This window comes from Peromyscus maniculatus, chromosome 20 (genome assembly GCF_049852395.1).
Source record: "Peromyscus maniculatus bairdii isolate BWxNUB_F1_BW_parent chromosome 20, HU_Pman_BW_mat_3.1, whole genome shotgun sequence".
Classification (NCBI taxonomy): domain Eukaryota; kingdom Metazoa; phylum Chordata; class Mammalia; order Rodentia; family Cricetidae; genus Peromyscus; species Peromyscus maniculatus.
This window is the reverse complement of record NC_134871.1, coordinates 45,762,868-45,785,711: the sequence shown is the minus strand read 5'-3', so window position 1 is coordinate 45,785,711 and position 22,844 is coordinate 45,762,868. Positions and strand designations below refer to the sequence as shown.

The following is a 22,844-nucleotide window of genomic DNA, read 5'->3' as shown; positions in this document are numbered from 1 at the left end:
CAGTGTTGGTAGCATTGACTTAGGCTGTCCAGCCATGAGGAAGCCAGGCTGCCTTCCAGGTCGTGGGGACTGACCGGAGAGTGCAATGCTCACTAGAAAGGTGTGGTCAATAGAACAGCCCCTTCTAGAACCCTCGGCCCTGAACTTCTAGAACCCAGGCAGCCCGGCCTGGACTGCTGTCTACTTCCCTGCCCTCCTCTTGTCTGGCACTCTTGTTCCTTCCTGAACTGCCACCCTGGAATTGTCTCGGGTGCGAGTCCTCTATAGAGGCGGTGGGTGAGGGCAGTGGGCAAGCCGTACGCTGACTACTTCTACCTAACCAGGTCCCCAAGGAACAGACCAGTGGCTTCTCCACGTCTGCCATTGCCCAGCACTTCTGGTTCTGGGCCCTAGGTCTCTACTCTACTGAGCGTCACTTAGCCAGGAGGCTCAAGCACAACAGCTTTTACCCCTTCCAGCAGCAGCAGCAGGATGGTAGGCAGGGGACTGGGCATGGCCAGGCGCCTAGAAGTGGAGAGGCTGGCTGAGGCCTGGATGGGTGAGGGTAGGCACTGTAGTAGCATGGAGAACCTCCACTGGGTGGGCTCTATCCCCCAAATCCCTGGTACCCTCCAACGCCTGGGGGCAGCTCCTGGCTGTCCTCATGTGCCGGATCATGCTGTCCTCAGTCTTTGTGCTAGAGTACTTCCTGGACACGCTCTGGAAGGGGATGCTGCTCTTCATCTTCTGCCTTGTCTTGGTCTGCACTGGTACCCTGGAACAGGTCAGAGGTCCTACACCCCACCCCACCCCACGCAAGAACCTCCTGCCAGCACTCACCTCCCTATTAATCCTTGGTGCCCACAGGTAGAGAAGCAGGAGACCTGGTGTTTTCCTGCCTATGGCATGGCTATCGGCCTGTGGCTCATGATCTCCTCATTGCCCCGGCGCCGCCTAGTGCTGAATCACACCCGTGGCATGTACCATTTCTCCATCAGCGGCCGAACTGTATGTCAGGGGCCAATGCATCTGGTCTACGTGCGCCTGACACTCAGCTCTGATGGTGATGTCTGGGATGGGAGAGGGGAGAGGGAGAGGGACGTGGATTCAGAGCTGGGAAGGGCCAATAAACAGTCCATCTGGACGCTCCCACCCTGGAGGCCCAACCCCTGCCATCCTGCCCCTAGGCTCTGGGAGGTTAGGGTCCTGGCTCAGTTGCGTATCTGTTGCTAGCCTATGGCAGGTGCTTCTTCCAGCTGGTCCTTTGTGGCCACAAGCTAGAGCCGCTTGTCCTGGTACAGCTGTCAGAGCGCTATGAGGTAGGTCCTGCACCCCACCCCACCCCAGCCCCCCAAAAAAGATAACCTGCTGCTCAGAGTTCTTGAGTGGGGCTAATTTTCCCTCGGAGGGTAAATATATAGCACAGTTTCTTTAGTGAGGCCTCCACTCTGCCAAGGGTGGCAGGAGCACCGTGGATCCTAGGCAGGGCTAGGGGTACTTCCTTGGTAAGGGGAAAGGATACCTAAAGAGCATGCTGGTGGGGGGCAGGCGGGGGGATTCTCCTACCTGGAGAATGGAGACCCGGCTGCCATTCACTTATTCATAGCAAATGGAATTCCTGGGCCGGCACATTGCCCGGAAACTCAACATCAACTACTTTGACTACCTGGCTGCCTCCTACCGTCACGTGGTCCGCCACTGGCCACTGGGGGCGACCTTTAACCCTGGCATTGTGCAGCGAAAGGCACAGGCCTACACCAAGTCAAGTGTCACCGACCTGGATGTTTAACCCTGGGGCCTGAATCCCAACCTCCTTTTCCCGACACTGTCCTTATCCCCATCCTGGAGGGACGGCCAGCCAGCCCCACCTACCAGCCTTCCTCTTACTAAAGCTGCTTCCGTCTCCAGCCAGGTGGTTCTCTGTTTGTTTGTTTGTTTGTTTTTGAGGGGGCATTCTTTAAGGGTCTTCCCCTAGCACAACCTTCCAGGGCCTGAGAATCCCATCTTCTCCAGCCTCTGGAGCGAATCCCACAGTTTGGGTTAGAAGCAGCGAGCAGAGTATCATGTAACCAGGCCTCTGAGTATCTGAACTCATCACTAGGTTTAGGACTTCCTGTCCCTCTTAGCCCGCAATGCTGAATTGGGGCTAACCAATGAAGCCCGGCAGTCAGAATATGATTGGTCTGTCTGACTTAAGCACCTGCCCCTCGTCCAGCCAGCAGTGATATGGGGCAGAGTCAGATGATATGCCCTGGGCCTTCTGGCATAAATGGGACTCCGTATCCCAACGTTGCTTATGCACACTTGGCTTCCAGAGTCCTCGGCCAAGCTGCCAGGCCCACCATGGCATATACTTTGTGTCTCTGATGAGCATCCTTGTCTGGAAGAACACTCTAGCTCCCACTGAGGCCTCCTGGTGCCTGGGGCTGCCATGGGAGCAGAGGACCACTGTCCATCTGGCTCTGTGGTCAACATGTTGGCATGTGTCCCTGGTACCAGGACTAGCTACATAATTAGTAGAGCTACAAGATAAAGATATAGAGCCTTGCCTAGTGCATGCCTTTAATCCCAGCACTTGAGAGGCAGAGGCAGGTGGATCTGTCTCTGATTTTGAGGCCAGCCTGGTCTACAGAGCGAGTTCCAGGGCAGCCAAAGTTACACATAGAAAAACTGTCTCAAAAAAAAAAAACAAAAACAAGGGGCTGGAGTGATGGCTCAATGGTTAAGAGCACCAACTGCTCTACCAGAGGACCCGGGTTAAATTCCCAGCACCCACATGGCAGCTAACAACTGTCTGTAACTCTAAGATCTGACACCCTCACACAGACATACATGCATACACCAATGCACATAAAATAAAGATAAATAAAAATAAAAAGAAACCAACCCACCCACCCCCCCAAAAAAAAGAGAGAAAGAAAATATGGAGTCTTCATTAAAATGTTGTTAATCTACACACCTATAATCTCAGCTTTGGGTGGATAGAACCAGGAAGATCAGAAGTTCATGGCCATCCTCTGATACACTGTGAGCCCAAGGTTTGGGCTACAGAGATCCTGTCTCAACAATAAAAATCACTAAGGGGTTAGGCAGAGTGGAACACCTTTAATTGTAGCACCCAGGAGGTAGAGACCAGAAGTTTGATAGTATGACGGTAATAAGATACTGTCTTAGAAAAAAAAGTTTAGTAAGGGATCTGGAGTGTAGGATGAAGCTCACATGTGCAAGGCATGGGTTTCATCAATCCGTTGGGACAAAAAAAAAAAAAAAGGAAGGAAAAAGAGAGGAAGAGGGATGGGGAGGAAAGGATGATGGACAGAAAACATCCTTGGAAAATTACAAATTGTTAGTCACGCCAATGGAAAATGGCTGGGAAGTTCAATGAGAAGCCCTGTGAGCAAGAGAAGGACAAGTAGAAGCACTAAGGTTTCAAGAACTGCAAAGAGGAGTCGGCTGAGGTCACAGCTTGAAGGATTTACTGGGTAGGTAGGCCCGGGGAAACAAAGGCACTTCTTGTGAGGCCCAGGGCTTCTGGCCTGGGCACAGGGGCTGGTGAGCAGGATGGGAGTAAGATTTCTAAGGGGAGTTAGGCCTGAAGTTGCTGGGCAGAATTACTCAGTATTCAATGATTTTACAGATCTGAGGCTTGAACCCAGGGACTCAGGGGTGCTAGGCAAATGGTGTCCCACTGAGCTGTACTTTTATCCCTGCATGGGAGATTTTTTTTTTTTTTTAACAGAAAGGCATGGGGAGAAGGAAGGAGCTGCATGCACAGGTCTGCATCTCTATCAATTACCTGTTGCTGTGACCAAATTCCTGAGAAGAATCAGCTTAAGGGAAGAAATGTTTCTATCGTCTCATGGGTGACGGGATCTGCCTTGTTTTGGTGGGGAAGGCACAGAAAGCCAGAGCATAGAGAAGCTGAGCTCAATTGTATCCACAGTCAGGAAGCAGGGAGAGAAGAATATTGATGCTCTGCTCACTTTCTCCTTTATATACAATCCAGTATGCTAGCTAGGCCACAAGATGTTGCTACCCCCATTTAAGGTGGGGCTCATAGACATACATAGCCATTTTTTCCCGTAGTGCTTCTAAGTTCAGTCAAGTTGACAAAACTGACCACCACATTTTCCAGATGTGTCTACAAAGCCAAGGCCCCGGGTAAGATGTATCTGGCAGTTCAGTAGGGGTAGTAGGTGAGAAGGTGTACAGGGATGTCGATCTGGTATCTGACACAGAGGCAGAGGAAGAGCCTCAGAGACTGGGAACCGGGAATGGGAGGAGAGGGAACCTATGTTATGTAAGATGGGGACTTGACTTCAGAGAAGGAACTCACTAGCTCTGTACAAGTGGGGAGAGGGAGGGAAATAGTGGAACTCTAGGTAGAGAAAGAGAAGGCAGCCTACAAGATGGAGGCCTCATTTGAGCACATTTAAGGCATATTGGGGGGCTGGAGATCAGGATCAGTGGTTAAAAGAATATACTGCTCTTATAGAGGACCCAACATTAGTTTCTAGCACCCACATGGTCACATGTGGTCACAACTGCCTGCAATTCTAGTTCCAAGGAATCTAGCACCCTCTTGTCACTGTGGGCACCTGTACTCACAAGAGGGTTTTTGTGTACACACACACAAACACACACACACACACACACACACACACACACACACACACACACTTTTTAAAAGAATACTAGTGTAGAATACTAGATATTATTGTTCCAAAAGATTTATTTTGAAGCAGGTGATTGGCTATTTGTAAAAACCATGTTCTTGGATGGGCAGAAAGGAAGGTGATTAGGGCTACACATGATTGGGAGCAGGTGTACTCCACTTATGTAGCTGGATAATTCATGTAGCTATACTAGCTAGGAACTTGGTTGGGGCCACAATGTCCAAGATGACCTGCCATTATGCAGGACCCTTTTCCAAGTAGCCTCTAATCATTCAGGAGGTCCCCCAGATGTTGGCTTTCAGAGAGGAAATAATAAGAGAGCAGACCCTGGAAGGCACCTGTTTCAACATATGTCTAAATGTGTTACATGTTGATGCCTCCATGGACAGAAGTTACACAAGAAAGCAGCAGTGGTGGCGCATGCCTTTAATCCCAGCACTCGGGAGGCAGAGACAGGTGGATCTCTGTGAGTTCGAGGCCAGTCTGCTCTACAGATCAAGTTCCAGGACAGGCTCCAAAGCTACACAAAGAAACCCTGACTGGAAAAACAAAACAAATAAACCACCACCAACAACAAAAGCCATCACTGTGTGGAGGGGTTAGATGACCCTTAGGAGATAGGAAGAGCAGGGCTGTAAGTATAAGCAGTCCAACAGAGTACACCCTCTAGGTCTCCCCTGAAAGATACAGACTCCTTCCAGGACCCTTGAGGTCTCAGGTCATTGGCCCTCCACTCAGGTTGAAGTCCAGAGTCTGAGCATCTATGTCAGGTGCAGAAACACACGGGGGTCCTCAGGCACAGTCCTCCCTTGGGGTTGTCAGGTCCAGAGTCCTGAGAATTAAAAACCCAGCCCCCACGCCATGTACATTAGTGACAAAGAGATGGACTGTCTTCAGTAGACGGAGTAGATGGAGACAGCCTGGAATGTGGGCTGTATACAGCTTCCAAAGCAGGGTATAGAAGAGGGAGCTGGTAAGTGGACAGTGGACCACCGAGACAGATACCACTTTAAATCACGTGTGTCATATACTATCGCTAGACTTCAGTAAGAAGACTGGGTCACCCTCATCTACAGACAACTGCAGACCAACGTCAACTTAAGAAAGGTATGGTGGCACATGCATGGGATCTCAGTGCTTGAGCAACTTGAGTCTCTCAAGTTCTGGGCCCGCCTGGACTACATAACGAGCCCAGTTGGAGTATTCTATGAAATATTCCATTTTACAAAATTGGACATCATTCCTTAAAAAAAAAAAAAAGCCACAGAGAGCAAGGAAAAGCTAAGTGCATCACAGACCCCAAGGGACCACAAGGGATGCCTAAATGTGGTGATCACCTCGAATGAGCTGGCACCGGGAACAGAAAGTGGACGCTGGTGAGGAGATTGGTAACTCCAAATAAAGCCTGGGTTCTGTTAATAATGTGTCAATCGGTGTTGGGTTTCTTAGTTTTGACAAATTAATCATAGAAATGTAACGTACTGAACCTGGCCTGGAGGTGTGCACTTAGTCTCTGCCTTTAGGAGGCTGGCTTTAATAAACAAGTTAGCCCTGCGTGGTGGTGCGGGCCTCTGATCCTAGCGAGGCAGAGGCTGGAGAACCTCTGCTGAATTTGAAGTCAGCCTGGTTTACATGTCGAATTCCAGGCCAGCCAGGTTACATAGTGATACCATGTCTCATAGAAAATGGAGAGGGGCTGGGTTACATATTGGGGCCAGGAATGTAGGTCAGTGGTATAGCATTTATTTACTCAGCACGTACAAGGTCCTTGGTTTGGACCCCAGCACTGGAAAAAAAATTTTTAAACAGGAGCAGCAGCAGACATCCTGCTGTCCTGAAGTAGTAGGACCTTGCTCTAGAACCTTCCACTGCTCCAATTGCTTCTTCTTTCTTCTCTCTTCTTTCTCCTCCTCTTTGGTTTTTCCAGGCAGGGTTTCTCTGTGTAGCTTTGCACCTTTCCTGGATCTTGCTCCACAGACCAGGCTGGCCTCGAACTCACAAAAATCTGCCTGGCTCTGCCTCCCGAGTGCTGGGATTAAAGGCGTGCGCCACCACCGCTCGGCTTGGCTCTGTTCTTTTAACCATCCTTATTCTTGGCTGGCTTTGTCTGTACCGACAAACGTAGAAGCTCGAGGGTCTCTTTTTGTTTTGAATGGTCTAGCTCATTTCGTCCAAGCCAGTATGACTCCTCTAAACACCATGCAGGCTTTCAACTGTTTAGATGTGTTATTAGGCAAGGTTCACACCCAGGAATCTCTTCAAGGTCGCCTCTAGGACAAAGTATTGTGGCTGACATAAGATTGCTGGAAGAGCCGGCCGAGGTAGCTCATGTCTGTAATGTCAGCACTTAGAAGGCTGAGACAAGAGACTGCCCCAAGTCCAAGACCAGCCTGGACTGCAGAGGGACCCTGTAGACCTCAAAACAAAAACAAACAGTGTGAATATTGCCTCTAGTCTTTGACCTCACCAAATGTTAACACCTACACTCTGGACTTAACCTTGAACCCAAAAACATTTCACAGGTAATGCCCTAGATGTTATCTATGCCTAGAGGCTCTTCCTTAATAAAATCCTTTTGCAGGGCTTGGGATGTGACTTAGCTGGGATAATGTTCGCCTCACTTATACAAAGCCTCGAGTTCAGTCTCAAGCTTTGCATAAAACCAGGTCTGGTGGTGAACGCCTATAATACGCCAAGGAGGGTCAAGTTTAAGTTCATCCTTACCTACACAGTGAGTCTGAGACCAGCTTGAGCTTCATAAAACCCTCTCTGAAAATGCCAAAAAATAAAATAAAGTTTTGCATGTTGGTGGCTATAATTAAAAAATATTAACTTTTCAGTGTGGTGAGTTCTATATAGGAAATATTTCCTCCAGATTTTGCTTGAAAATGGAAGTGTTCTCTCTCCATCCGAAGTCTCTCTTGCAACATAACTCAAGGCTAAAAGAACTTAGGGGCAGGGGAAAGAGCAGAGGGGGTGGGGGTGAGTGGGTACTTGTCAAGCATGTGGGAAGCAGGGGCTTCACTTCCAGCTCCATAGCAAACAAACGAGCTCAGAATCTGAGTGGAACAGTATTGGTTTCCTGGGACAACGAAGTACCAAGGACCTGGAGGGCTTCTGTCAATAGTCACTTTTTTTCCATAGCTCCAGAGACCAGAGTTTGTGGGCTCAAAGGGAGATTCTTGTCTCACTCCTAACTTTTGGTGGTTGATGGCAACCTTTAACTTTTTACTTACCATTCATTCATTCATTCATTCATTTGAAATACTGGGAATAGCCAGGCAGTGGTGGCGCACGCCTTTAGTCCCAGCACTCAGGAGGCAGAGGCAGAGGCAGGCGGATCTCTGTGAGTTCGAGGCCAGCCTGGTCTCCAAAGTGAGTTCCAGGAAAGGTGCAAAGCTACACAAAGAAACACCGTCTTAAAAAAGCCACACACACACACACAAAAAGAAATACTGGGAGTGACCGGAAGGCTTTCCACACACCAATCGTGTTCTTCCCTTAAGCTATATCACTAGCAATCTGTTTTTTATCCATTCATCTGTGGTGAGCACTCCATTTTTATAAGCATATATTAATTATCCATGACAATGTGTTTCATTATGACAGTTTTGTATACAGGTTGTATTCGTCTGGGGCCCCTAGAAGAGTGGTTCTCAACCTATGGGTTGGGACCTATGGGGGCAGATCAAGTGACCCTTTTACAGAGGTTCCCTAAGACCATCAGAAAGCATAGATATTCATATTATAATTCATAACAGTGGGAAAATTATAGTATGTATTCAGAGATCTGCCTGTCTCTGCATCCCAAGTGCTGGGATTAAAGGCATGCGCCACCACCTCCCAGCTAAAAATATTTTTTTTCATTGTTTTCATTTTTTGAGAAAGGGTCTCACTATCTAACCCTGACTGGCCTGGAGCTCCCTACCTGGACCAGGCTAGACTCAAACAGAGATCCATCTGCCTTTGCTCCTATGTGCTGGGATGATTAAAGAAGAGTTCCTTCCATGACTGACTGTTGTTGTTGTTGATTTTGAGACAGGGTTTCTCTGTGTAGCTTTGGAGCCTGTCCTGGAACTCACTCTGTAGACCAGGCTGGCCTCGAACTCACAGAGATCCTCCTGCCTCTGCCTCCCGAGTGCTGGGATAAAAGGTGTGCACCACTGCCACCTGGCTCTATTTTTTTTTTTATTTTAAATCACATTTATTTTGTCTGTGTATCTGTGTGTCTGTGTGTGCACGTGGGTGTCAGTGGACAACTGGCAGCTGCTGGCTCTGTCCTTCCACCAGGTGTATGCTGGGAATGAACACATCAGGCTCGGCGGCAAATGCCTTAACCTGCTAAGCCATCTCACTGGCCTGTTTTCTTGAGTGTGTGTGTGGTCACGTGAGCGCACCTGTAGAATCTATCAGTCAGCCTTATGTGGTATGTCTCAGGAGCCATCGCCTTGTGTTTGGAGACAGGGTCTCTCACTGGCCTGGAACTCACTGAGAAGGCTAGGCTGGCTGGCCAGGGCACCCAAGGGACCTTCCTGTCTCCCCTTCTCCAAGGGAATCACAAGCTTGTACCCACAGCCAGATTTTTCATGGTTTTAGGGAGTGAGCTCAGGGTCCCAGGTTGGTGTGGCAAGAGCTTTACCAACTGAACTATCCCTCCAGCCCTGGCTTGTTCTCTATGAGAGACTTGGCTCTTCCCTGCTGCTGCAACTTTTTTTTTTTTGTGGGGGTGTTGATTACTTTGCTTAAGACAGGATCTTAACTTCTGATCCTCTTGCCTCTGCTCCCCAGAGACTGGGATTATAGCCTGTGTCCTACCACACCGGTCTCATCACTGCTTTTAAGCAATTTCATTATAAGATGTGCCTTGGTACTCTTCCTGTTTTGTGTGTGGAGTTGGTTGAATGTGAGTCTGTGTTTTTTGTTTTGGTATTTTGAGACAGCCTCTCTCTAGGTAGCCCTGGCTGTCCTGAACTTGATACATAGACTAGGCTGGACTTTAACTCTCAGAGATCTGCCTGCTTCTGTCTCCTGAGTGCTGGAGAGTCTGTGGGTTATTTGGGAGAATTTTGGCCATAATCTTTTCCTCTTTTTGTTTTCTCTCTTTTTGGTTTTGTTTTGTTTGAGACAGGGTTTCTCTGTGTAGCTATGGCTGTCCTGGAACTCACCCTATAGACCAGGCTGGCCTCGAACTCACAAGATCCTCCTGGCTCTGCCTCCCCAGTGCTGGGGTTAAAGGCGTGGGCCACCGCCCTGCTTTTTTATCTTTTTTGTTGTTTTTTCTTATTTTGTATTTTTTGGCATGTTTTGGGATCCTATAAAAGTTCACACAGTCACTTTTTATAGCATACTAGATATTATATTTAATGAAAATATTTACTGCTTTGATATTTGCTGTGTGTGTGTGTGTGTGTGTGTGTGTGTGTGTGTGTGTGTGTGTGTGTGTGCAGGTGTGCGGTGCATGTGCTGGTTGAACCAGAGAACATCCTCTGATGTTTTACCTCAGAAACATCATTTACTTTTGTGTGTGTTTTTGAGACAGGGTCTCTCATTGGCCAAGAACTCACCAAGTAGACTAGGTGGACTGGCCAATGAGCTCTGGCTGGCTCTTACTTTCCCAGTGCAGGGATTACAAGTGCATGCCACCAAGCCTGGCTTTTCCCTATGGGTTCAGTGCCTGAACTCGGATGCCTGTGCTTTGCTTACTTGTCAAGGACACAGCTATCATTGTTGTCATGCTGTGATCCAGACTCTTACGATCCCCAGTCACTTTGGCTTTTGTCCTTGTTTGAATATAAAGTGTTCCTCCAAAAGGCTCACAAGTGAAGGCCTGATTCCAATGGAGCAAAGTTCAGGGGCGGGGCATTTGGAACCTGACTGACTACCAGGACTCATCAACCCATTGATGGAATCATATTATGGCATTATTAGAAAGTGGTAGTAGCCAGGCAGTGGTGGCCAAGTCTTTAATCCCAGTACTTGGGAGGCAAAGGCAGGTGGATCTCTGAGTTCGAAGTCAGCTTGGTCTACAGAGTGAGTTCCAGGATAGCCAAAGCTACACAGAGAAACCCTGTCTCAAAACAAAACAAACAAAAAAAACCTAGATGCCCTTCAACTGAAGAATGGATAAATAAAATGTGGTACATATACACTATGGAGTACTACTCAGCAGTGAAAAACAATGACATCATGAGGTTTGCAGGCAAATGGGCGGATCTGGAAAAAAATCATCCTGAGTGAGGTAACCCAGACTCAGAAAGACAAATATGGTATGTACTCATTCATAGGGGGATACTAGATGTAAAACAAAGGATGACTAGACTGCTACTCACAACTCCAGGGAGGCTACCTAGTAAAGAGGACCCTAAGAAAGACACAGGGATCGCCCAACGACAGAGAAATGGATGAGATCTACATGAGCAAACTGGACATGTGTGTGTGTGTGTGTGTGTGGGTAATGAAGGGCAAGGGTCGGGGGAAAGAGAGCTTAGGGAAGTGGGAGATCCCAGCTGGATCAAGAACAGGGTGGGAAAACAAGGAAAGAGACACTATGATAAATGAAGACCCCATGGGAATAGGAAGAAGCAAAGTGCTAGAGAGGTCCCCAGAAATCCACAAAGATACCTCCAAAATAGACTACTGGCAATGGTCGAGAGAAAGCCCAAATGGACCTACTCTGGTCAAACACCTTAACTGTCATGCTAGAACTCTCATCCAATGACTGCTGGAAGCAGATGCAGAGATCCACGGCCAGGCCCCAGGTGGAGCTCCAGGAGTCCAATCGTCGAGAAAGAGGAGGGATTGTATGAGTGAGAGATGTTGAGACCATGACTGGAAAAAGCAAGGGACAAATAGCCAAACTAGTGGAAACACATGAACTATGAACCAATAGCTGAGGAGCCCCCAGCTGGACCAGGCCCTCTGGATAAGTGAGACAGTCGGTTAGCTTGAACTGTTTGGGAGGCCCCCAGGCAGTGGGACAGGGACCTGTCCTTAGTGCATGAGCTGGCTGTTTGGAGCCTGGGGCCTATGCTGGGACACTTTGCTCAGCCTGGGTGAAGGGAGGAGGGGACTGGACCTGCCTGGACTGAATCTACCAGGCTGAGCTGAATCCCCAGGGGAGACCTTGCCCTGGAGGAGATGGGAATGGGGGGTGGGCTGGGGGGGAGGGGGGCAGGAGGAGGGAGGACAGGGGAATCTGTGGCTGATATGTAAAATTAAATTGAATAATAAAATTTTTAAAAAAGGTAGATACTGGTAGGTGGGGCCTAGCTGGAGGAAACAGAATACTGGGGTTGTGATTTGGAAATACGTACCTTGTCCACACCCCCCCCCCCAATCCCTCTCTGCTTCCTGGCTGCTGCAAAGTGAGTAACTGTGTTGCTCTGCCTTTCTCTCATGATCTGCCTAAACAGAGCCCAGGGACAATAGAGAACCAGGGGTTGGAACCTCTAAAACTATGACCTGAAGATAAAACATCCCCTCCCTCCGGTGATATCAGTTACAGTGGGGAAGTAACTAACATCACCTCCATGTTTCTGCCTCAGTGAGGACCAAGTCTGCTTTGCCCTGCAGGCCTTTTGAAGTAGACCTTCCCCGGGTCTTCAACCTGTCCTAGTGAGCTCAGGCGAGGTAGCTTCCCTTTGCGCTACCCCCTAACCTAGCAACCCTTTTGGGAGGCTACTGTTTCTCTCGCCACAGATGCCCCTGGCTTGGAAGTAAGGTATCTTGTCCTCCCACTCCTTACTGAATTTGCAGATGGTTTCGTTCTCTCCCAGGACTCCTAGCTCAGCCATGCCATTAGCTACGTTGGCCAGCCCGTACCCATCACTGTGGCTGATGTAAGTCTCAAGGACTAGCCTCCTTTCCCCTCCCACTACAGCCTTGACCTCATCCTGCTCATGACCTCATCCACCCAGTCACCACAGAAGCTGTCCCCACCAGTGATTTCAATCCAACTTCCCATTCCTGGTCAATCACCTGTCTCAGCCCAGGGGTGGATGCTCCAGGGAGGCTGTCCACTGATTCCCTAGGTGGGCATAGTAGTGACGAGATCACAAGGGCCTGAACACATCAGTGGGCTGTTGGCAACATGACCAATGGGAACACCACATCCTATATCCCCGCCCACCACCGCCTTAAACCTTCCTGCAAGATGGGACCTGGGCAGAGGAAGACATTCACAGACTGAACACTGAGACCCTTACTGAAAAGGGGTGAAAGTTGGACCAAAATAGCAAGAGGAGAGCCTCACAAGGAGGTTTTGTGGGAGCTGCTGGGAAAGCCATGATCGTAGGGCCTGCAGTTATCCACTGACTGAGGGTTGCTTTGCTCCTCTAGAAAGCCTTCTCAGGCTGCAACTCTTAACGGAAGAGACTCTGTCAGGCCTTGGGTAAAGGAGCTTGCATCTTGTCAAAATGACTGGTCAACTATTCCTCAACTCTCTGGTTGGATCAAGGGTCGGGGGACTCTCTGGATGAAAGTGGGGGCAGAGGGGCAGGTTCACAAGGCCAGTTGGAATGCCCAAGTAATTGCACCTGGGTCCCATGTGCTCCATGCACCTGGGCTGGTGGGGACTGATGGCCAAGGCCTGGACCCAGCTGCCCTCCGCCCCCCATCCCCCATGGTGGAGAGTCCTGAGGGATCCACCCCAGCCAGAGCAAGGCCTGTTTGAATAGTTCCCTCGGTATTGCCTGCCCCCGAGACCCAAGGACACATGTGTCCAGGCATGGTCTCTCCCATCAAGGGCGTTTGGGGCCAAAGGAGAGGGACGATGGACAAAGAGGGGAAGGGATGTGTATCGAACATAAGGACAGAGATTATATGAAGGGGTGGAGAAAAGAGGGTTGACCCAGGAAAGACTGAAGGGGCAAAGGATCATGACTAATGAAGGGACCCGAGGGGCAAAGTATAGGGACAGAGCTAGACAGGATGACTAGGCCTGTGAGGGGACCTAGAGGAAGTGGGAGGATAGAGTTGGGGGCAGGGACAATGACCAGAAGAAGGCAGCAAGCGGAGGGGGGGGGGGATCGAGCCTGCCTGAGCCCCGAGGGTCCGTCTGGTAATTAGACCTTGTTCCAGATGAACCCCCACCCCCGTCCAGCAATCAAAATGCTAATTGGCCTGACGCCTCCGGCTGCGCCTCAGCCGTTCCCCTCTGGGAAGGAGCCGGGACTAGTGGCGTGGCTGGCGGCGGGGGGGGGGGAAGAAACCCTCGCCCCCCACCCCCTACCGCGAGCTTCGCCGGCTGCTGCTCGGCGATAAGGGGGAGGCCGCACCCGCCCTTGCCCCTGGGGAGCGCCTGCCACGCAAGATGAATGTCCGGCCGCCGGGAAGCGGGGCCGCTAGCCTGAAAGCGGGGCGGCGAGTGGTCTGCACGCTCGGGGTGCGGCAGGTAGCTCACACCCACCGTGGCCGGACGCGAGGCCGAGGGGATGCAGGTAGCAGCCAAGCGCGCAGCAGGAGGAGGGGAGCTGAGCTCAGCAACTGCTGCTGCGCTGCCTGCCCTGGCGTCTGCGCCCGCCGGACCCGTCCGTAAAAGGTCACCGCGCTGCCATCCCCGCTTGCCGCTCCGTGACCGCAGCCGCTGGTCCGAGCAGGCTTGTGTGTGTGTGTGTGTGTGGTGGTGGTGGGGAGCTCAGCTCCGAGACCCCCAACGCGAGGAGGGGGCGACGAAGGGACAATGGCGGCGCCCGGCCCTAATTGGGGACATATGCACCCGCGCGCGGCCATTGTGAGGCCCCCCAGCCCCCCGTGCCCCGCCATTGGCCGCTGGGCCTGACGTCATGGGGGCTGCAAACTCCGGGCGGGCGGCCACTGGAAGGAAGGGTTATTCGCCTGGTTGCGGGCCCGCCTGGGGAAAGCTGCAGGCGCGCGGAAGGGCGGAAACCACCAGTGAAGCGGAATTTCGGGAACCGGGGACATGGCAGTCCCTATCACCACGCACACGCAGCCTGCTGCGACGCTACTGTGCTGGACATCCGTCCCGCGGGAGAGGCGGGGGCAGAGAGGTCCCTCCAGCGGGCACAGGGTCAGGCGAGGTGACAGAGTGGCAAGAGGCACTGCGGCACAGGGCGCACACAGGCTTCCTTGCACGCTGCGTTTTCGCTGCCTCAGCATTCGCTCCTTTGGTCTCCCGCCTCTCCCCGCCTCCGCACAGCCCGCGCCGAACCTCCGGACCTCAGACGAGGCAGCGTGCACCCCGGCTGAGGTCCGCTTGCGTCCCCCCCGAGAAGAACCAGAGCCCGGGGGGGTGCAAGAGTGTCAGGCCCGTCCCCACCTCTCCCTACACGGCCGACTGGGCCACCAAGTATCGGGTCGCCATTCCCCCAGCTGCACGGGGGAACTCCGCACAAGTCCAAGGCGAGGCATCCCCAGGACCCCCTCCCAGGAGACCCTGGCCCGGCCCGGCCTCGGCGCAGCCATTTCCGCCGGCCTTTTCCCCTCCCCGCCCACCCCCTCCCCCAGCGCTTGGCTTTAAAAGCCAGAGGCTGCGCTCGGCGGTAGGCAGAAGAGGCTTGCGGGCTCCGGAGGCCTGGCCCCGGAGCTGTCCGAGAGCGGAGCCCCGCCCCCGGACCCCCGTCCCTCCCTCTCCTCCTTCCCTCCCTCGGCCCGCCCTCCCTGAGTACCCCTCCCCCTGAGGACCCCCGCCCGCCGCCCGCCGCCCGCCGCTGCTGCCGCCGCCGCCGCCGCCGCCGCCGCCGCCCGCTCCGACTGCAGAACAATAAAGCCAGCCTCCCAGAGACCCCCGCCGAGGACCCCCGCCCGGCGACCCAGCCCGGGTGGCCCGCCCCTCTCCGCCAGCGCCAGCTGAGCGCGCCCGGGCGCTGGCCGCGGTGCTGCCCTAAGCCAGCGCTGGCCGCGGTGCTGAAGCTTGCTGGTGCTCCTGCCGCTGCCACTGTCGTGTTCTCTTGGCCCGGCGCTGCCGCCCCCGGGGGCATGGGGCGCCGCTGACTGAGGCTCCGCCGCCGCGGCGGGGGGGGGGAGGGGAAGGGGGCCGTGGGGCCGGGCCAGCCCTGCACCCATTCGCAGCCTCCGGGCCCGGGACGGAGCCGCTCCCCCCCTCTCCGCCCCCCCCCAGCCTCCTCCCCCGCCTGTCCAGGGGCGGCACTGCGGGCTGGGAAGCCGGGACCAGAGGAGGGAAGGAAGGAAGGAAAGAAGAGAAAAGAAGAGAAGAGGAGGAAGGAAGGAAGGAAGGAAAGAGAGAGAGAAAGAGAGAGGAGGGATCCGGAGGGGAAGAAGAGGAGACGCAGGGCAGAAAGAAGAGAGAGGATCACACTCGCCCAGCAGCATCCACAGGCCAGACTGGGGACAGTACTGCTTCCACGGCTCCTCGGATGGTGACGGGGCCTCGCCGCGGACGTAGTCCCCCCGAGCCCCGGCTCTACAGGCCCTTACTGCCGGAGCCCCGCAGGAATCATGCCCAGGTCCTTCCTGGTTAAGAAGGTCAAACTTGACACATTCTCTTCGGCAGACCTCGACAGCTCCTACGGGCGCGCCCGCAGCGATCTGGGAGTGCGACTGCAGGATAAAGGTGCGCTCTGGACTGCAGCTGGGGCAGGGCCCAGGGTTTTGCTGGAAGGGGTGGGTGGCCAGAGTGTGGGGGTGGAGTGGCGGGGTAGGAGGGGAGGTAGCTCCAGCGGAAGCCGCCCGAGGCTGGAACCCGAGAATGAAGGCTGAGGAAAGGGGAGCAGAGTGAGGCCAGACAAGCCTCCAAGGTTGGGCAGAGTGTGGGTACAGGAGAGGTAGGAAAGAGGGGATCAGGAACAAGAAGCACTACAGGCACACACTGACCCCACACACTGCCGCACAGACACCTGCTGGCATAACAAGACCCCACTTATATGGGCACATGCAAACCCACACCCAGAAATCTGGATCTGCTTCACTTTTCTTTGGCTGTACCTTCAAAGCCCCTTGCTAGGGCCATCTAGGGAATACTGGACGCTCTAGGGAGTAGGCATGAGGTCTGGCAGGGCCACCCACCTGTCAGGGCCTAGGTACCAGAAGAGGCAACAGCAGTATCTTCCCTGGACTCAGGATTAGGGAGGAAGAGGTGAGCAAGGGAAGCCAAGGTATTGGAGTCAGGGGAGGCTCTTTGTGTAAGGATGCCCAAGTTCAAGGACAACTGTTAGCATGCAGGCAAGGGGGACAGGCGTGCCAGCAGTGTGGGGTGGCAGAGCAAGTGTGACCTGCAAGAGCATAAGCCTGTGTGGGCCCATGTGACTGCGTGTGGCCATGTGACTTTGTGCGCTTGTGTGTGACCCTGTGTGTGTGTGCCTGCCTGTGTGCCACTACATGAGACCACGTGACACCGAGGCCGCTGTGCACCATGTGACTGAGAGTGTGTCTGGATGGCTGCATATGTGACCCTGCATATGTGGGAGGCGAGTGCCAGTGCTAGGGTCAGTGGCGAGCAATACCCTGTGAGAGGACACCAGGCCCGATGATTTCTGAGAGCCTGCGTGTAACCCTGAAAGAGCTGGAGCCTGCATTGTGAAGGGTAATGCTTTTATGATTGCGAGATTGTGAGATCCACCTTGTACTTGGGGGAACAACTGCAGTTACTGGTATAAACAGTGTCCACCTGCAGCTTGCCTCTATTAATGTGTCCCCGAGTGGATGCCCTGGCAGTCTTCCTAGTGCCCTGTTGGGGGGGGGAGGCTTGAGAAGGTCCCCAGAAGTGTTAGGCCATGGGGAGAAGAGAGTGTCCTACCAAAGTAGGACCCAGGATAATGGAAAGTAGTGGGTAGAGGTAAATGCGTTCAAGCTGCCAGGGTAGGGGATCAAGTCCAGTGAGCGGTCAGCGAGATGGGAGATGACAGAGAAGTACTGCTGATGGCCGGAGAGAGATGCTGCCTTAGCTAGGGTTTTGCTGGCACACCTCGGGAACCAGAAGGACAGCATCGGGTCTGGAAGCAGCTACTGGGGCCCCTACAGAAGGCCCCGGGGACCCCGAAGAGGAAAGACCGTCGGGGTCTCTGGGGCTGGAGGCCCTGGCTTTGTGCGCGGCGGGTCTGCAGTGTGTTGCATAATCAGGGAAAACTGCTGAAGTGGGGAGAACCCGAGGGGGAGGGGAAGGGGGAGGAGGAAGAGAGGAGCGCCGCCCCTCCCCCCTGACCTTGAGGCTCGCTGAAGGGGGGCAGCCGCGCCCGAAGATGCATCTCTCTCTCTCTCTCTCTCTCTCTCTCTCTCTCTCCTCTCTCTCTCCTCCCCGCGCGGGGGCGGGGCGCTTGGGCGGCGGGGGAGGAGCCCTGCCCGGCCCTGTCTCATCCTCCGCTGTCTCTCTTCTCTCCTCTCTTCCCCTCCCCGCGGTCTCCATCCTCTCTGCCCTGTGGTCCCCGGCCCCTTCTCCTTTGTCCTAATCCTTGTGCGCCTTCCTTCCGGACCCCAACGTCTCCCGCTGTGTCTCCTCGGTCTCCTGCCGCCCGCTTTGCGTGTGTCTTGCCCGCTGCTCCGTTCCCCTCCCGCTGTCTGTCTGTCCGCCTCCGCCTGCAGGATACCTCAGTGACTACGTGGGGCCTGCGTCTGTCTACGATGGCGACGCTGAGGCGGCGTTGCTCAAAGGGCCATCCCCGGAGCCTATGTACGCTGCGGCTGTGCGCGGAGAGCTGGGTCCCGCGGCCTCTGGCTCAGCCCCGCCGCCCACCCCTCGCCCGGAGCTGGCTACTGCTGCCGGCGGCTACATCAACGGCGACGCGGCGGTCAGCGAAGGCTACGCGGCTGACGCCTTCTTCATCACCGACGGGCGCTCACGCCGTAAGGCTGCTAATGCCAACGCTGCCGCGGCCCCCTCCACAGCCTCGGTGGCGGCCCCTGACAGCGACACTGGAGGTGGGGGTGGGCCGGGCACGCGAGGCTCTGGATCAGGGTCTGCTAGTCGGGGCGGTACGCGCGTGGGGGCGGGCACCGAGGCTCGTGCGGGGCCAGGGGCCACGGGCGCTGGTGGCCGGCATGCGTGCGGCGAGTGCGGCAAAACTTACGCCACGTCGTCGAACCTGAGCCGCCACAAGCAAACGCACCGCAGCTTGGACAGCCAGCTGGCAAGGCGTTGCCCGACGTGTGGCAAGGTGTACGTGTCCATGCCGGCCATGGCTATGCACCTGCTCACGCACGATCTGCGCCACAAGTGCGGCGTGTGCGGCAAAGCCTTCTCGCGGCCCTGGCTGCTGCAGGGCCATATGCGCTCTCACACGGGCGAGAAACCCTTCGGCTGTGCGCACTGCGGCAAGGCCTTCGCAGACCGCTCCAACCTGCGCGCACACATGCAGACGCACTCCGCCTTCAAGCACTTCCAGTGCAAGCGCTGCAAGAAGAGCTTCGCGCTCAAGTCTTATCTCAACAAGCACTACGAGTCAGCCTGCTTCAAGGGCGGCGCCGGCGGCCCCGCAACCCCTGCGCCGCCGCAGCTCAGCCCGGTTCAAGCCTAGGGCCACGGGGCCTCCGCCAGCCAGGTCGGCTCTTAGCAATACGGGCCCCCCAGGGAAGTCTCCGCTGGCGTCCGGGCGGAGGGGCTGGAGGGCGGGCCCCTCCTCACAGCAATAGGGGTAGGGAGCCGGCCCCACCCCGCCCCGCTCGCCAGGAGCCTTGCCAGCCCCTTCAAGCAATAGGGTCCCGAGGGGAGACCCACCCCGAAACCCCTCCCCTCTCCTCCAGGGTGCCCCAGGCTTTCTCCCAGCAATAGGGTCGACTTAGACCCAGAACCGAACCTCATCTCTTAGTTGGGTCTCTGAAGACAGGGGTGAGGTGAGGTAAGGAGCGCCCTCCTCCCTCCTCTGCGCCCCTGGATCGCGTTGCAGAGACTCAGGTCTTCCCCACCCCTTCCCAAGCCTTCCAGGCCAAGCCTTCAGCCCGGCGTCCAGGGAGTCAGCTCCACCCGGGCAGCTGGCCGGAGGAGGAGCAGGAGAGCAGGCGGGCCACAGAGGCGTTCTGTTCCACAGGCTTTGCAGACCTCCCGGGAGTGCTAGACGATTTGGGGATGGGGAGGGGCGCGGACGGCGGCAACCCTCTCCCTCGGGTTCTTTCTGGGGCCTCAGTCCGAGCCTCCCTCCTACCCTCGCCTCGCATCCTCTGCCAAATCCGAATTCTTCCAGCCCGGCTTCCGGGGCTCTGTCCTCTATAACGAATAATAATGACGCATATCGGAATCGCATGAACTTATCCGACCTACTCAGACCCCGATCCCACCCTGCCCCGGGGCCCCCTCCCTCGCTCCCCAGGCTTCGGGTGTTGGAGGACGGATACCCGGGCCGGCAGGCTGGCGTGCCACTGCCCTCTACACACCTCTGTATTTGCTTTGCGGGTAAAGCCCCCTGGGGGGGGTTGCGGACGCGTCGGGTTTCTTTCTTTCTGTATTTATACGTTTTATTTATGAACGGATTGCACTCGGGTCAGGGAGGGGGCGCCGAACCCTCATTCTTCCCGCCGACGCCCGGGGCTTAGGTTGTCCAGGACCACTTCCTCTGCCCCTGAGCTTTGCCTCACAGAGGCCGGCCCTTTCCCGGAGGCCCAGGCCCCGCCCCCACTCGGTTGCCAACTTTCACACGTCTATGCCAAAGCCTCGGCGGTGACCCTACCCCAAGGGCCCGCCCCATTGGCCGCCGCCTTTGTGACATCACTGCATGCAGGTCCCACCCTTCTTCCCAACCCTTCCCGGGGCTGCCCGCTCCCCTTCCTCTTAGTTAGTCCGATGCAGACTATAGAGCAATAATGCGCACTGCATGTGAAGCTGCCGCAGCCTCTAGAGTTACTGAGAATCAGGTATCCCCTGCCCTACCCATCCCATAGGCCCCTAGATCAGGGATGCTGCGCGGGGCCGGCCACGCAGACTTTCTTTCCCCATTCCCTACCCCAGGGCAGAGCCCGGCAGGCGTCATAGTTCCAGAGGCTGGAATGGAATGGCATCAACCACAGCCTGTCAGTCCTTCACCACCCACCGACCCGTCATTGGGTACCTACAATTTGCCAGGCCCATTCCTGAATCCTTCAGAGATGTGGCAACCTTCGGGGAGGTGCCTGTCAGTGACAGGGGCCCAACAAGCATGGGTTTAGGCCTGGGTGGAAGGCAGTTGCAGAGAGGGCTGGATCCCCCGGTCCCATATGGCCTCTCCTACCCACCTCAGTTCTTCGTTTATGCTGGATGTAGTCAGGCTCTGCCTTTGACTTGGGCCTTATGTTCCCAGCTCACATTGGACCGGTCCCAGGGTCTCAGGGCCGGCTTCTCCAGGGCCACCCATACAGGTACCCACTTTCTGATTCCCTGAGACGCGAGGCTCTGCTGTCTCTGTGCCGCTAAGGTGCAACAAGCTGGAGTATATGGTATGGCCAGCCTCACCACAGCACCAAGCTTGGCTACCCTCCTGGTGCGGACCCGCAGGCCTAGCATAGCAGTGCCCATATCCAAGCCCCTTACTCCACCTGGCGAAATGCCCACAGTTCCTAGCCTGGGCCTGCCAGCCTGTGCCGCATGCACACGCACACAGAGGCGCCCACCCTGCCCCACTCCTTACTCCTGTCTACCTACCTATGGAGATACGAGGCTGGAAGGGCTGTGGGCCCGCCAGGATCTCCCGCTTCGCCCACGCCCTGCCGCCGTGGAAAGCCATGGGCCCCCTCCCGCCCCCCCATAACTAAGCAGCACAATAACCGACTTAGCGAATTCAGGTAGAAGGAACGTTTAGGTAGCACCTATTTTGTACTGATTCTACAAGTAGGGCCCGAGGTGCGGGGGGCCCTCGGGTGGGGGTTGTGGCTGCCGGCCCGCCCCGCCCCCACCCCTCGCCTGCGCCCCGCCACCTTGTACATACTCCTGGCCCGCAACAGGCTGGGATTTTTACTCGGGCCGTGTCCCTCTTCCGCCCCCGTTTGGGGCCGGGCCGGCCGGACAGACGGACGGACGGACAGACCTCCTTCCTAAGCACAATAGCACCAGCTCCTCGGAGCGCCGCACCTCCACGAGGAGAATAAATGCCACTCTTGATAGAATTTGGAGTGTTGACTGACGTGTCCTGTTGGGGTGCCGCTAGGGGTATCTGAGGGTGTCTAAAGGGAGAATTCCTGGTTCTGAAGGCTCAGACCCAGTGCTGGGAATCCCCAGTGAAGCACTGGCCTTGGCTTTTCTCTTACTGGAGAGGGTCCTAGCTGGACCAGGGGAGCACCTGTCTGAAGGCCAAGCCATTGGACAATTCCCCTGGGACATGGGAATCTACTCTGTCTCAGGTATTCAGGGTGCTCATAGCTTCTGGGCCTCTAGCCCAAAGTCAGGTCCTGCCCACCTGCCCAAGCTGACCTGGAATGGCTGAAATACACCAATATACCGCGGGGGCTGCAGTCCCCTGGCCTGGAATGCCTCCACTCTTTTCTCCTTAGTACTTCTGCATCAGCAGCTCTGGGTAATCCTCTGAGATGGTGATGGAGGAAATGGGACAGCAGAGGCTTCAGGGTCCAGTCCCTCCCTTGGAGGCCTGCTGCTCTCAATCACTAAACTGTGGGACTGTGCTCCTGTACTGTTAGCAGTACAGTGTGAGGAGTCCCGGGGGGCACAGGCACTTCGGCAGCCACCCAGAGCCCTCCGATTGTAGACAAGGTGACTAGAGGAAACAGGAGGTAAGAGAGATCCACAGGGACAGGCGGTGGAGGCAGCAGAGGGTTCATCTAGCGATGACTCCCGGCAAGCAGGTAAGCAGGTGTGACTTGAGTGTCTCAAACACTTGGCGTACATGTGGCCAAACTAGGTCAATCTTAGGTCGGAGCCGGCACAGCTGCCCACATCCTGGCAAGAGCAGGGGCCAGATTCCATCCAGGGGTGAAAAGGGAGAGATGTACCTGCAAGCAAGTCATGGACCATGTGTCAGCAGCTAGGAGAAGAATATTGCCATGGGGGAGGGCACACGCTGGGAAGCTTGGACAGCGGGAGCAAAGGCACACCTGGCACCAGAAGTTGTTAGCCAGGCTCCCTGCGGAAGGATCTTAGCGGTGCCTGGGAAGAGATCATTTCTGATTTGCAAAAAGAGGAACCTGAAGCAAAAGAGCGTGTGGAAGGCTGAAGCGCCTTTACATAGCTCTGTCTCGTTCCGCGCACCCGAACACCACTTTGTCAGGTAGCAGAGACGTGCAAGCAAGTCTCTTATCTGCCTGCTTCCTAGAGGACTCCACAGTGTGTCTTGGCTGTTGCTGTTCTTTCAGGGTGCTGGC

The 22,844-nt window shown here is 55.0% G+C and overlaps 2 protein-coding genes across 7 annotated transcripts; both read left to right on the top strand.

The window, feature by feature from the left end:
• The first annotated feature begins 147 nt into the window (after nt 1–147).
• Catsperq (catsper channel auxiliary subunit theta) lies at nt 148–1,886 on the top strand. 4 transcript variants are annotated; one of them, XM_042264791.2, is made up of 6 exons: nt 148–250; nt 324–474; nt 669–763; nt 847–1,042; nt 1,213–1,298; nt 1,586–1,886. In XM_042264791.2, the coding sequence occupies exons 3-6, from the start codon at nt 710–712 to the stop codon at nt 1,766–1,768; spliced, it is 519 nt and encodes a 172-aa protein (XP_042120725.1). In that variant the 5' UTR covers nt 148–250; nt 324–474; nt 669–709; the 3' UTR covers nt 1,769–1,886. The 4 variants fall into 4 exon arrangements, with proteins under 4 accessions (XP_042120725.1, XP_076412288.1, XP_076412289.1 ...); XM_076556173.1 differs by lacking the exon at nt 148–250 and having other exon boundaries at nt 333–763; nt 847–987; XM_016007620.3 differs by lacking the exons at nt 148–250; nt 324–474 and having other exon boundaries at nt 493–763.
• Nucleotides 1,887–15,747: 13,861 nt separating this feature from the next.
• Nucleotides 15,748–21,635, top strand: Scrt1 (scratch family transcriptional repressor 1). Of its 3 annotated transcripts, XR_013046457.1 has the most exons (3): nt 15,811–16,185; nt 18,150–19,402; nt 19,481–19,798. XR_013046457.1 is itself a non-coding variant. In XM_006989352.4 (2 exons), exons 1-2 carry the CDS (start codon nt 16,071–16,073, stop codon nt 19,079–19,081), a joined length of 1,047 nt encoding a protein of 348 aa, XP_006989414.1. In that variant the 5' UTR covers nt 15,748–16,070; the 3' UTR covers nt 19,082–21,635. The 3 variants fall into 3 exon arrangements, 2 of the variants coding, with proteins under 2 accessions (XP_006989414.1, XP_042120724.1); XM_006989352.4 differs by having other exon boundaries at nt 15,748–16,185; nt 18,150–21,635; XM_042264790.2 differs by lacking the exon at nt 15,811–16,185 and adding an exon at nt 17,028–17,154 and having other exon boundaries at nt 18,150–21,635.
• The last annotated feature ends 1,209 nt before the right edge of the window (nt 21,636–22,844 follow it).

Excerpts from the sequence above, each read along its gene's own strand:
- Catsperq (XM_076556173.1), top strand. The coding sequence starts at position 472 with ATGGTAGGCAGGGGACTGGGCATGGCCAGGCGCCTAGAAGTGGAGAGG. Across the intron at positions 764-846 it reads GCACTGGTACCCTGGAACAG|GTAGAGAAGCAGGAGACCTG; the intron begins GTCAGAGGTCCT and ends TGGTGCCCACAG. Across the intron at positions 1,299-1,585 it reads AGCTGTCAGAGCGCTATGAG|CAAATGGAATTCCTGGGCCG; the intron begins GTAGGTCCTGCA and ends ACTTATTCATAG.
- Scrt1 (XM_006989352.4), top strand. The coding sequence starts at position 16,071 with ATGCCCAGGTCCTTCCTGGTTAAGAAGGTCAAACTTGACACATTCTCT. Across the intron at positions 16,186-18,149 it reads AGTGCGACTGCAGGATAAAG|GATACCTCAGTGACTACGTG; the intron begins GTGCGCTCTGGA and ends CTCCGCCTGCAG.